The sequence below is a fragment of the Triticum dicoccoides genome, chromosome 3B, assembly GCF_002162155.2.
Source record: "Triticum dicoccoides isolate Atlit2015 ecotype Zavitan chromosome 3B, WEW_v2.0, whole genome shotgun sequence".
NCBI classification, from domain to species: Eukaryota; Viridiplantae; Streptophyta; class Magnoliopsida; order Poales; family Poaceae; genus Triticum; species Triticum dicoccoides.
The window spans coordinates 454,799,623-454,814,136 of NC_041385.1; the positions used below are offsets into that span (position 1 = coordinate 454,799,623).

Below are 14,514 nucleotides of genomic sequence, written 5' to 3' on the forward strand. Positions count from 1 at the left end.
TGTAGTTGTTGCAACTGAGCACTGTTGATCACATGGCACTGGGTTGATGGGGCTTCATGACCGAATAGGCTGGCTGGACCGAGGGCAGTCGGAATGCGCAGATGTTTGTTCCTCCAATCCACTGTCATCGGGTTGTGTTGTTCTAACCAATCCATCCCCAGGATGGCGTCATACACCCCAAGCTGCAAGATCTTCATATAGGTGGTGAAATCCAGCCCTTGAGACGACCAGCGGCATGCTGGGATGGCTGCAGAACAGAGTAGCTCGCCTCCGTCAGCCACTCGGACACGGCAGGCCTGGTGCAATGCCTGGGTACCCGACAAGCGATCAACCAGTCGCTGGTTGATGAAGGATGTGGAGCTTCCGCTATCAACCAACATAAGCACCTCTTGATCCTGCATGGTGGCCAAAAGCTGGAACGCTTTGGGTGACACGCCCCCATCGAGAGCAGGGCGCGAGATCGCATGAACTTGCTGGACTTCTCCTTCCTGGTCATCCGACGAGTCAATGCCAAAGAGCTCCAACATTTCTTCAACGACGTGTAGCTGGACGGAGGTGGGGCAGGCATGGTCAGGGCCCCATCGCTCGCCGCATTTGAAGCACAAGCCCCGGGCGCGACGATAATCACAGAGGGCCTTGACCTTGGAGGTGTCCGCTCGTGCTGCGTCGGTGCCGCGGCGATCAGTAGCGCCTGTTGTGGCCACAGGACGAGGCGGTGGGGGAGGCAGGGGTAGCGCCATCCCCGCCCGTGGCACCAGCTCGGGTGGTCGGTGTAGGGTGCCGCAAGCTCCATCAGCAACCTCTTCTTGTAGTAGGGCGAGAGCACACGCCGTGTCCAGGTCCGGTGGCCGTTGGACCAAGACCACCGCACGTATATCCTTCCGCAACCCCTCCACAAAGCGTGTGAGGAAATAAAAAGGGTGAATAGAGTCAGAGTATGAACTGAGGTGATTAATGATCAATTCAAACTTCTCAATGTAATCAGCCACAGAAGTGGTTTGCTTGACAGTATAAAATTGCCGGATCGGCGTTTGGTGCCGATCGCGGCCAAAACGTGTGCAAAGCAACGCGGTGAAGGCTTCCCAATCGTACTCAGAAAGACATTTCTGAATCGACTGTAACCAAATCGCCGCTGACCCCGAAAAATTCAGGGCTGCCATGGGCACCCAGAATGACGGCACGATCGTGAACATGTGAAAGTATTGCTCGCAGAGCGTTTTCCACAGGTTCGGGTTCTCCCCCAAGAACTGCGGAAAGGAAATGGATGGGTGTGCTTGGCCCAACCCTGTCAGGAGTTGGCTAGCGTGTGCGAAGGGCGATAGAATCGAGGGAGAGGGTGGAGCATCGCACTGACCGTTTGTCGGGAGCGGCGGTGGGGTCTGGAACGACTCCACCGGTTGCCCCCGTGTGATGTTGAACTCGCCGCGGTCCTCAGACCCATGGGAATCGCGCGCCGCGCCGATCCCGGTGCTTGGACGAGCACCGAGTGTCGCTGGCGGTGGTTGGGCGAGGGACGCATCCGCCGCTGCGTCCTCACGCGCCGGTTGCGTCGCTGACGCCGTGGACTGCAGCGCCGCGACCGCCGCGCCCAGCTCGGAGACGCGCTGCTCCAGATCCGGTCGCCAAGCCAGGAGATCGTCGATCTTGGCCACCGTGGCTTGTTGGGCCTTGGTGTTAGCCGAGATGAGTAACTCCCATCGGTCGAGGAAGGACTGGATCGACGGATCCATAGATTCCAGGAAGGCTCGGCCTTGACTGGTGCTCCTGGTTTCGACAAATTGCGCCAGATCGGCGGCGGAGAGTGTGATGGACTGGCCTCTGATACCAGATGTAAGGGTAGTGAGAGTGGGGAACGATCTATAGAATGTATGCTGTCACTCAGGTTCGATTACAAGCTCAGATACACGAATTTGGGGGAAGAAGGAGGAACAGTAGGGATGCTAGGGTTCATGCCGCCGCCAGGTTCGTGATCCACCGGATGGGTTGCCTCCTGCTCGCTCGGGCATAAGTAGTGGCTGGAGCAGTTGGGCTTCACTGGACCCACTCTGGCCCCGTGACCCGAGTGTTGGGCTTCCTGGCCCGAGGCAGTCGTTGGGCCGCAGGCGAGGGAGGCGAGTCGCTGCCCTGTGGGTCCCGTCGGTTGGTGGCGCTGGGTGAGGCGGAAGTAGGAGTGGCGCTGACATCGTCTCACTGGCCGACCTTGACCCCTGTTATTTTTGGGTCAATCGTCCGTTTGTTTTGTTTTGAATTGACATAAAGAAATCTTTCTTGCGTTCCCTTAATTCAGGAATAGGTGGCGAAGGCTACTTGTTCCTTGTGTGTGTGTGTGTGTGTGTGTGTGTGTGTGTGTGTGTGTGTGTGTGTGTGTGTGTGTAAAGGAAAGGGGTTATTTTTCCTTTACGGCAATAAGAGTTGATTCCCTTGCTTGTAGTTTTGGAGCTTCTTCCTTGTGCGAAGTACCAACTTATTGGAATTCAGCTATTCACTACCGAGATCTCATATAAGTTTTGGGACCAGAATGAATTCTTCCTTTCGTTTAGAATTTAGGCATTATTTTTCCCCTTGCTTCCGAAAAAAAAGTCGAGAAACAATACTTTCATGCTCTCAACTATGGAATATACCAAATGTGTCACAATTTGGTCGAACCTTAACTATTGAGGAGCGAGAGGGGGGATGGGAGGGGTTACTGACCAGAATTTGGGCTTTGTTTGCCCCTAAGTTAATAGGTCTGCAACGATTAATCGACCTGACAACTTATTAATCGGTCTCACAGGCAAGTTTTTTTCTTTTTGCGGGAAGGTCTCACAGGTAGGTTGGTCGGCCTGACAAGTTAACCCGACGAATAGGTGATATTTGATTCGGCCATCCTACGAGTAGCGATTAATACTCCTTGCACAGTTTTTATTCGCGAAATCGTTTCTCACGACAGGTTAGTAGCTATCTGTAAAAATGACGTGTCTGGTTTTTGTTTCGAGAGAAATCTTTAATTTGGCGACCACATAAAAACGTGTTGCTCGTCTTGGCTTCCAAGCAATCAGACCGTAGTGGCGTGTTCAGATCGGTGACAACGTGGTTCTTCTCAGCTCAGTACAGCTCAGCTTAGTTCCAAAAACAGCACTAAGCTTTCGGGCATGCGCCTTCTGCTTCGGTGGTGTCATCGAGGAGATACTACAGCCCAACGAGCCTTTTGTCTGAAAAATAAAGGGAATAAATACACGAGAACGAGCAGCGACCAATACACCGAGTTTCTATTGTTTCTAAATAAAGGAGCTGTCTTCTTCACGTTGATATATGATATGATGATCAGACGGTAAAGTCAAACGGAGACAGAGGCCGCATCAGCCAATGTTGCATTGCAGCGAACAAATTGTTTAATGTACAACGCAGACAAATTATTTCATGTATACAACGCAGCCGCAAGCCCTCTTGATCTGATCTTGGCTTCACAACAACCCGGACCGCCACTTGCAAAGCTGCTTCAGCTGGAACACCTCAGACCTTGGATGGTGGATCCTGGAAACCGCAAACCATATTGGCGGGTACAGCGACGTCGATCATCTTTGGGCAAGACAGGTTCAGGTCTGCCCAAGGAGAGACAGGGTAAACGATCAATTCAGCTTCCGTTTAAGAATCGATTGAAATTAGGGAGTAGATCAGGTCGATCTGGTAAGTGGTTATTCTCGGAAACGAACACAGGTATCCATGTACTACTATTAGACAGGGACTTACTTTCCATGATGGTCTTGAAAGTTTCCTGCAAACAGAACATGCAAGGCATAGTTAGGAACGAACTGACATCTTTCATCGGGTAAACTTTTTAAGGAATTTTAGCATAATTAGCAGGCACCTTATCTTTTGATAGTCGGGCATTATAGGCAACCTCCTCTTCGACAGTAGTTACCTGCAAATAGTATAACTCAAGCGTATAGCAACTTGGTAGCCAAAATTTAAGATGCTGGGTATGCCACTACCGTGAAACCTTTGTAGTCATGGGCAGGATAAAGCAGGGTATCCTTCGGTAAAGTGAAAATCTGTTGGGAATAGAGTATTCAGTTAGTTAGATCCATTGGGCTGTGTGCATCCACTTGGTGCAGAGGCTGCTACCTGCTAGATCAATAAAAGTCTTCTTGCATAATTTAATTAAATCCATGTATTTTGTTGCAGTTTTGTCTGTATGACTACAATACATGATTTTCATGTACTTGCCTGTGAGTGCACTGATTCGTACAGCTGATCGGAGCTTCCTCCCTGGAATGACACGGAATAAAAACGAACTGTCAAGACAAAAGCAACTGCCTGTGGCCAATAAGAATTTCTCTAAAATTCAGACATCCACATGCAAGCAGAACTTTGTCTGAATCACAGACTACCGCTACTATGGAGCATAACAGACAATGAATTTCAATGCCTAAAAACTAGTCCCTCCGTTCATAAATAATTGACGTGGTTTTAGTTATTTCTATATGAACGGAGGTAGTAGGAAACTCCAAAACACCATTAATACTTCTCCTTATGAAGTGTTTCCTTCAGATATGGTTTTCCTGTTTTGCAGATCATGAAGAAGTGAGTGTGGTCACAATATTACCTGGAAGTCTGTCCTTCCGCATGCACGTATAATTAAGGCATCCCCAGTGAAAGCCATCCGTGGTGAGGGTTGATCAGGACTATCACCTGTTACATAAGTCACACAGCCAGCAGTATGGCCAGGAGTAGCTCGCACCTGGAAAGAATTTCAATGTTTCTGCTATCAGAAATTCCGTCATATCTACCAATACTAGTAGCCTTGATCAGCTAGCCTTATGAGGACATTGCCCTCCTGAAAGACAAACCACAACATAAATAATTTGAGTGCTACTCTTCCCAGCACTTGATTGCACATTTTGTTTATACTTTAACAGCTTTGGACATGTCACAATTGCAATAGATTCTTAAAAGTTTCAATAGTAATAGAAAACATTCCTTCATTGATGAATCAATACAATGACAAAGCACTTAAATAAGAACACACTTGCTAAAATCCATACCATATATCAGACTAAACCATCCATATACTTATACATTGTTCATTTTCTACTACAGACAAAATGTAATTCCTTTTAATATAAGTTCAACCTATAACATTGCACGCTCTTCTAACTTTTACTGCAGGCACAACAGTAGATCGTCTTGCTCGTATAAGAAAAACGGCACAGTTAACAATGAAAACTATAAGATGAAACCCTGCGAGATCAAGCTGCACTATCTTGGTCTCAACCTTGTTTGTTTAGTTTGGCCCCTTAGTTTTCTTGCTTTGGTACTTTTTTGACCAGCTTTGCTATTTTTTTAGGTCATGTAGGATGCGATTTTTGTAACCATGGTGACCTATGAAGGAGCTTCTTAAAGACAATCAAACAGAAGAACTCGGTGTTTTCTGTAATTCCAATTAGCTGTTTACACTGGAGACCCTGGTGCTAATATTGCGGCATACAGAAGCTGTAATTTACATACACTGACTACTAGATGAAAGAAGAACACGAAGCAAAATAGCATATTAAAATGGTGATCTACCTCAAGGAAAAGCTTCCCAAAGTATATTTTGTCCCCGTGCTCAACAGAATGGTCGGCTTTTGCTCCACTAGCTTTTGAAATAACAGACTTGGCTCCTGGCAGCTTAGTCTGACAGACATTCCATCAGCTGACCATGTTTTACCAAAGAGAACAAAAATGTTGAAACTCCTAGAAATTCAATGAAACATCTGGAGAAGTTCAGAAGTGCTTACTTTTATTAGTCCGGTTCCAGTGACGTGATCAGCATGCACATGAGTATTCATAGCGTAGATGAGCTTCAAGCCTAATTCCTTGATAAGATTGAGATCTCTATCAACTGTTCTGTCAACAGGGTCAATCAACTGGTCGCAAAAAAAAAGTCAGGGAGGAGATTGAAAAGATGCAAACAAGCATAGCTCAAAATCTAATCCATAAATTATGAAGCAATAGTTGCTCCTGAGTCCTGATCATCTTCCAAAGACACAAGTGCTTCTGGTCCAGCCAAGAGCTCTTATTATCCTGCTAATATCGTCTGTTTTTTTATAAGCATGATTTTTTTTTCCTGTGTTATTCAAGACATGTATAGGGAAGATAACCTCTAAGTTTGCTTTCACTTATGCTTGCCTTGAGCCTATTTGGAGCAATTGGACAAATTAGTTGGTAACATCGACATTCCACAGCAGTTCAATATACACTTGTGCTACTGTATTCTCGAGTTGACATCCAACTCAAAAGAATCTACCCGCAAACCAGCCAAAATTACTCCTAATAACATGACCCAGTCCAGGCCAGGGAGTTGCGCTCACCACGGCGGGCTTCTCGGGGTCGCCGACGTCGGCGAGGAGGTAGGTGTAGGTGGAGCTCTCCTTCTCGAACAGCTGCCTGAAGAGGAGCTTGCTGTCGGCGCAAGCACCGGTGCCGTAGGCCGCCATTGCGAGGGCCGGCAGCCGGGAGATCGGGCGGGGAGCGCAGGAGGGCGACCTGGCTGCAGCTGCCAGCTGCGGGATCAGGTGGCGGTATAAGCGGAGCGGCACCATTCTCTTTGGTGGAGTATTATATAAGGAGGTGGTGCGGCAGCGGAAGGGCGAAACGGCGGCAAAGCAAGGCTGGCTTGGTTCTTATCGCGTGGATTTTGGACGGCGTGGACCTCGCGGTGGTTCGGGGAGGGCTGCTATGGATGATAATATAAAGAAGTCGCGGCGAGGCGATGGGCGCGATGGCGTGACGAGATCGGCGATGAGGTACCCGGTAGCCGGTCCGGCAGGGATGGGATGGGATGGGATGGGAAGACGGCGCGGCGGATTTTGACACTTCTTTTTGCTATGCCAACTCTGCTGGTTCAGGCATCGAACTTGCACACAACATTTTCAGAAACACAAACCAAGTAGTATACTAGCAGTCTCTAAAATTTCTAACTTGTTTTCATGGTAGTACATGTCTCATTTATATAGAATAATCATCAAGTTACAAGTCATGTAAGCACCGGCCATACATAACTAAAAAGATAGGAAAATCCTATGCAAAATACTAGCGCATGTTCCTTTCCTTCGACGCCACCAAAGCAGCCAACAAAGAGAAAAGAGACAGATCACCTCTTCACCAAAACTCGAAGCGGCTCCATCGCTGATCAGCAGCTTTACGGACCTCCAAAGTAGTTTGCCATAAGCAAAATCATAGCCGTTGACAAAATCAGACCGGCGCAACATGTCCCTGAACACGCCATCGAACTTCAGAACTGAAACCCCCGCATGACGACGACGGAGGAGGAGGAAACCAGAACTGTCAACCTTCGACCACAGACCCAGCACAAGATACTCCAACTTCCAGCTGTCACTTGCGTAGACAACTGCCCGCGCGAACTCCTGAGAGACAAAACCTCTCTGCTTCACCATGACGTCAGAGACAACGCTACAACAACGGGGACAGAGCAGAAGGAGAGACACACCCGGTGGAGTCGTCGCCGCCGCCTCGCCAACACTATCCATGAACCCTAACGCTGCCGATCTGAGAGATCGGTAGAGACACGATGCCATCAACTCCGAAATGCCGCCATGAAGGACACCGTCGATGTGGGAGTGAAGTTGAGGCATATTTATTCGTCCGGACGCCGCTCCCACCACCCCAACGACGCACCACGACCTATAAATTTAAAATCTAACTACAGAGCGGAGGAACGGGTCCCCCTCCCTCCTGCCGCCGTAGCAGTGGCCGAAGGGAGAGAGGGCCAGCGTCCCGGCCGGTGGAGATTGGAGGAAAGAACTCGCCTCCCTAATCGCCTGGTGGTGGCGGCGGCTAGGGTAGGAAAACCTAAAATTTCTAACCTGGACTCGATTGATGCCGAGTATGCAGCAATTTTGTACTTGTATGTAAGTATAAATAAAGGGGTACTCCTAGTGCGGTACTACTAGTTTCCGTTTGTCTGCAACGTTGTTTCGCACCAGGGAGCATCTGACAGATCACAAACCCTACTCTCGAGTTTGTGACTTCTAACTAGTCCTCTACTAAGAAGAGTTTGTGATGTATGACCTCATTCATTACGCATAGTACTTGTGTAAAATGGTACTACTGTCGATGAAGCGCTCACGTGCATGTTTGTCACTAGCACGCCCGTAGTTGTTCCCTGTCCAATTAATCAGCAATTCAGATCTGTATCAACAACATCTTGGTAGACTCGCACGATAGCATGCGTTCTTGTCAGAGGCAAACTAGCCGCGTCCTGACGCACTTCCGTGGGTGCATACCAGCAGTGTAAAGGTTCAATTAGTGTAGCAAACCTGGTTCGCTGATTTAGCTACATGGTATTATTATATTGCAAATTGCGGAGAGATGCCAACAACACCGGAAGGTGTATTTCAACTTTATTTTGCATTTGTAAGAGCAAGTATAATAGAGCTGAGTCAGCGGGCTATAAGGAATAAACTAATATATTTGTGCTTAGTTGGAGGAAAGAGAAGAGGAGAGAGAAGATAAGCGGGCTCTTCGTAAAGAGCTAGCTCTAGCACGTGCTCCTAGGCACTTTGTGAGAATGAAAAGTGGGCCACATAATAAAAAAGTAGTTCACTCTTTTGATCTACTATTGTACATGTTGACTATAAGATGGGCTGTAGATGATATGGCACTGGCTTATAGCCAGCAGCTGTCTATACTATTAACCATGCTCTAAGCTCGTGCAACACCCGATAGCACAATGATAATAATAATAATAAAAGCTCATTCAGCTAGTTGGACTTATGAACCAACAAAAAAAACATCATACAAAAAAACATCGTATAATGATTGCTTTGTCATCCGAAAATCTAATAATACAAATGAGCCATAATCATTCCAAGCATCTGATAAAATTACATTCATGTGACTCAAATTGATTATACAAGTACAATGTTTGGTATCGTGGCAGAAAAAGTAGAATGTTCCATTCACGAAATCCTTAAGTATGCACACACAATGGAATCAAGTATATCCATATTACATCACGAAAACAAGTATTTTGTATTACGACTTAAAGAAAGTACATATTACATCGCAAACAAGCATATTATTTCGGAAACACTAACACCCATAAGTGTGGCACTTCTCCAACTCGCCCACACGTCTGGATCTTCGTCGATTCAATTTTACACGAATCTTGACACGGGAAGACAAATTTTGTGTGCCACGTAGGATTGGGCTAGTGTGTGGGCATTTATCCAGTCGCCCACACATCCGTTTCCACACGTGGAGGTGCTGGTGTGTGGGCGTTTAGCAGTTCGCCCACACCCTAATTTTCAACGCATGTAGAGGGGCTGGTGTGTGGGCGTTTAGCAGTTCGCCCACACCCCAATTTTCAACGCACGCAAAGGGGCTGGTGTGTGGGCGTTTATTAGTTTGCACACACGTCCGTCTCCTCTCCCACACCCAAAGCTATCAGTTGCCATGTGTTTTGCAGGGTACATGGCAATTGCCCTAGTATGCTTGTAAGCAGATGGCAATTCTCTCTTTACCCGAACATGTTATTTTTGACATGTATTTTTGTAGTGCTACATGACAACTGCCTAGTGTTTAATAGATGGCAACTCCTAAAGATACCACCGCGCCCACACGTCCGTCTTCTCTCCCACACCCAAAACTGGCAGTTATCATGTATTTTGCAGGGTACATGGCAACTGCCCCTAGTGTGCTTGTAAGCAGATGGCAACTCTTTCTTTACCCGAACATGTTATTTTTTCCATGTCTTTTTGTAGTGTACATGGCAACTGTCTAGTGTTAGTAGGTGGCAACTTCTAAAGTTTTCAAATCATTGCAACTGTAATAGACCAGACCACACATGGCAACAACTGCAGTCATCCAAAATGGCATCTGGCACTTGACCTGAGATGGCAACAGTAGTTGAGCAACCATGGCAATTGTAGTTGTCCGACATAGCAACTGTACTTCAGCAACATGGCAACTGCAGTTAAACGAACATGAAAGAGGGTCCGGACCATGGCAACTGCGGGGACGCGTGGTGACTGTCACATGGGGCGTGTGGGACCATGAGGTAGGAGGCCTGACGTACGGGCGTGTGGGCGTCATCTATTTTGCACACATTTAGGCGTATTGGAGGGACCGCGAGGCAAAAAAAGAGGAGTGTGGACATTACTTGTTTTGCCCACACGTAGACGTGTGGGCTAGTTCTCTTAAACACCACACAAAACATGTGGTCAGACCCCTTAACGCCCACACGTGTGGGCATTTGAAAACTTGACAGGAGCAACAACAGATAGTTTTGCAAATTACAATCAATCCATCTAGATAGGCTTTGCCTAGCAAAGAAGAAAAGGGAGGCCCAAAACCACAACCCCCGTCATCCTGAACAACTCTAACAAAGCACTAACTCTCTAATCATTCCCTAGAAAAACTAACTCTGCTTTTGAACATGGTGTCACTAATTCCCCTATAACTTATGAGGTTTCATACCAATGTACAAGCTCCAAGGCATACAAATATGTCCTAAAGCCACACATCTTTTGAATGGCACACATAAATTCGAGAATTCCATTGTCTGCACTCATTAAGTCTAGTAAGTTCTCTATTTTGAAATGAACTTCAGGAGCTTGAGGCATCTGATTTCTGCTTGTCAGTGTCAGCTTGCCACAATGTGTATGCTACAACAGAAAATTAGCTGAAAATCTAATCATCTACAACTTGAAATTTTCAAATGATTATAATATTTGGCAGAGACTTGAGGTATGCAATAGTGAGACTTCCTGCCATAATAATCGCAAGTACAAAAGACGAGCAAACATCATTAATGAAAGAGCCTACAAGAATCATGTGAGCTTTATGACACATATCAACACTAACACCAATAAATGTTCATCACTAAAAAGGACCAGTTAAAAAGATTACGAATGCAAATAACAGGTTCTGTATTTGCATCCTAAAAAATATAACATAAATTGTTTTCAATTGGAACAGGTAATATCCACATTAGCAAAAACTGAACTCTCAAAATTGATATGCATACAGGCTCTCAGAATTATTAGTTCATAGAAGGAGACATGTTTTTCTAATTTGTGTAACATTGTTGCGCCTACTTCCCATGGTAAATTTGTGTCTAGAACAAAATCATGCTAGAGATCTATGAGCATGAGAAAGGTAAAATTGAAGGACGTGACTTTGGTTACTTATGTGAGAAGATGTGCTATTAATATTCACAACCTTGTTCATACCTCCATATTGGAGGGAGGAAAGTACAGAAATGTGATTGCACTGGTATTCAGTATAACCTACCAAGTTACCATCTGAGCACCATTTGGTGAATGATAGGTAAGTGACACCTTCTTCATCTCCAGACTTTACTAAGTTTCTAAATTAGATGTGTTTTAGCTGGATCTGAAGTCATATTAGCTATTTCCTGCACAAATAATAAACTCATGATGACACAGACATGCAAGATGAAACTAGTAAAGTCTTAGCACTATGTAATCTCATCAATTAACAGAAAGATACAAGTTACCAAATATTTTCATAAACAAAGCAATCCAGAACTTATCTACCTCCTTTTGCAAGGTGGATGCTAAGGAGGTCACAAAAGAAATCATGAATAAGCAGAAGAAGAAGAGAGGGACCAAGGTGGATGCCAACAAGGATGTCCATAAGAAGACCCGAATAACTAGCGCTATCTTCAAGCCTTGAGAAGACTTAGTTTAAAGTTGATGTTTAAGGAATCATGATGTTTAGAATGCACGTAATAATTTGGAACATGTATGTCTGCTTTTGGTCCAAGTCTGAAATGTATTGCTATGAATATCTCCGGATCTATGGTCTATGCTGGCACTTAATGATGTTTGCTTGGAAAATTTATAAGTTGCTCCTTTTGAATGGAATGTTGTGGTGGACGTGTGTGAAGTTGTGTATGTCTTTATGCCTGATGTCTCTGGTTCTTAAGATCCCAGGATATGAAGCTCTCCTCCTTTTTGAAAATGAATACAAATTGGAATATTTTAAACTCGAATATTAGAGGGCCTAACTCAAAGAATAAATGGACACTATCTCTAATAAAATTGAGGAATCTGGATGTTCAATACTATGTATGCAAGAAACAAAGAGAGAAAGTTTTGATGCATCTTATATCAGGAATTTTTGTCCAAAGAGGGTTGAATTCACTCCTTCTGTGGGAGCTTCTGGTGGACTTCTCATTGCTTGGAATAATAGTTACTTCCAAGGTAAAAAGGTCTTTGAAAATAAGTTCTCTTTATCCATACAATTCACAGCAATGCACACCGAAGAAACTTGGTTCCTGACCAATATATGCGGACCATGTTTAGCAGAGGAGATATTGGAATTTTTGAACTGCTCAACAACATTCAAACTCTAGATGATGTTAATCGGTTAATGTTGGGAGATTTTAATTATGTCAGATAGCCTAAGAACGGGAACAAGGATGGAGGAAATTTCCAAGAAATGTTACAGTTCAATGAAACAATCAGTAGTCTTAGGCTGGTAGAAATATCTCTTAGGGGTAGGAATTATACCTGGAGTAATATGCAAGTTGCTCCACTTCTTGAGAAGCTAGATTCGATCATTTCTTCAGAGGCTTGGACAATCTCTTACCCAAACACTCAAGCAACTGCTCTATCAAAGCCCATCTTTGACCACACCCCATGTGTGGTTATAATTGGAACAAGCATACCCAAATCCAAACTATTTAGGTTTGAAAATTTCTGTCTAGAGCACAATGACTTCAAGAGGTGGTTAAGAGTATTTGGCCCCAAGATGTGAAAGAGCATGACAGTGCCAAAATAATAACATCAAAATTCAAGAGATTATGGAAAGGGCTAAAGATATGGTCCAAAAAGTTATGCAACCTGGCTGCCACTATCAGAGCACGTAATGAATTTATATTACTGTTTGATCCGTTGGAGGAATTTAGGCCTTTTAAGCAACGAGGAATAGAATGGCGGATGCATAGTAAGTGAACATTATCTAAAACTGCCCTCTTTTCAAAGAACTTACTGGAAACATAGAGCAACCATAAGATGGGTAAAGCTAGGGGATGAGAGCACTAAATTCTTCCAAATAAAAGCCACAATTAAGTATAGGAAGAATCATATTAACTCCCTAAAATATGAGGTGGGCCAGGAAGTTTCTGATCATCAAGTTAAAGTTGTTGTGCTGTGGAGAGCTTTCAAACAAAGATTAAGCACTTCAATTCCAACTTTCGAATCATTTTCTCTGAATAATTTGCTTCCAAGACATGATAATCTGGCAGAGTTAAAAAGGCCCTTCACTAAGGAAGAAATAGATGTTCTCATATCTAAATCCGTGACCAATTAAGTTTAGAGCTGTTCTCGCCCACTCGTGATCAAATTCAAGTTAAAATTGCCACCACCACAACTGGATGTAAGCAAGACTTGGATGCCAACACCTTGGCCTGAATTTCACCCAAGAATCAGGTGATTGATTGTGATCGGTTGGTCTGTAGACCATGATAATTTTCCAAGTTAGGTGAGAGACGCGATTCCTAACCTTAGCGCTCGGGAAAGACTGGCTTGCATCCACACAGGCACCTCGTAGAAATCTCTCAAGAGCATTATCTCAGACTTTACATTGTGGATTTTTTAGGTTTAAGGCCCCTAATAAAAAGGTCACCACTATATCATTGTGGTATCATCTCACCTCGTGATGTAGCACTCTCATGCAAACTTGGTGATGTAGGGCGGAACCCTAGGGGCCGATCTTTCACGTTTGGAGAGGATCTCTACGAGGAACATGAAGAACGCACGGAAGAACACGAGGGAAATCACGGGGAAAAACAAGAGAAACACTCAACCGACACGAATATGATCACACAAGTGCTAGATCATCGAGGCACAACGTAACACGAGATCCAAAGTCAACAAGGGACGATACAAGAGTAACCGTTCTTGTCGTGGAATTGTCACGTCAGATGTCCTTAGTGTCAGGACTTAGTCGCGAGGCCAACGCATCTATGTGGTATCTTGAGAGGGGTTGAGTGGGACGAGAGACGCAGGGCGGATCAACACATAAGGCAAGGATTTAGACAGCTTCGGGCCCCGGGAAACATCATCCGTAAAAACCCTACATGCTGTTTGTGGCTAGGTCTCATTATCATCACGAGGGAGACGCCGTAAACCGGCTCTTTGGGTCTAGCCCTAGAAGTTGTTTCTTGCTTGTAGCTTGTCCCTCTTTGGGGAGCCCTGCCCCTCCTTATATATGTTGAAGGGGCGGGTTACATGTGGAGTCCTATTAGGATTAGGACTATTCTATCTCTAATACAAACCGGATACAAGTCCTGGTCTTAACTCCTTGTAAGGTAAATATTCCTCCTGCCTTTCCTCTTAAACCGGCCCATCATAGTATGAACCGGCCTTCATGAACCGCCCGTTGGGCCACCAGGTCTTGTCGCTCCTCGCACCCACCTGCCGGGTTACCAATGAGTCGTGAACCGCCAGGTCCAAACGGGTCACCCGATGAATCGCCAAGTGCCAGCGGGGTCTTCAGATA

General features: G+C 45.3%; 1 protein-coding gene across 2 annotated transcripts; it reads right to left on the bottom strand.

Moving 5' to 3' along the window:
• Nucleotides 1–3,284: 3,284 nt before the first annotated feature.
• LOC119276492 (persulfide dioxygenase ETHE1 homolog, mitochondrial-like) lies at nt 3,285–6,831 on the bottom strand. Of its 2 annotated transcripts, none has more exons than XM_037557559.1 (9): nt 6,333–6,831; nt 5,760–5,888; nt 5,548–5,655; nt 4,586–4,720; nt 4,207–4,248; nt 3,980–4,031; nt 3,848–3,901; nt 3,730–3,754; nt 3,285–3,581 (listed from the first exon to the last, which is right to left on the bottom strand). In XM_037557559.1, exons 1-7 carry the CDS (start codon nt 6,561–6,563, stop codon nt 3,870–3,872), a joined length of 729 nt encoding a protein of 242 aa, XP_037413456.1. In that variant the 5' UTR covers nt 6,564–6,831; the 3' UTR covers nt 3,285–3,581; nt 3,730–3,754; nt 3,848–3,869. The 2 variants fall into 2 exon arrangements, with proteins under 2 accessions (XP_037413456.1, XP_037413455.1); XM_037557558.1 differs by having other exon boundaries at nt 3,972–4,031; nt 6,333–6,829.
• Nucleotides 6,832–14,514: the final 7,683 nt, after the last annotated feature.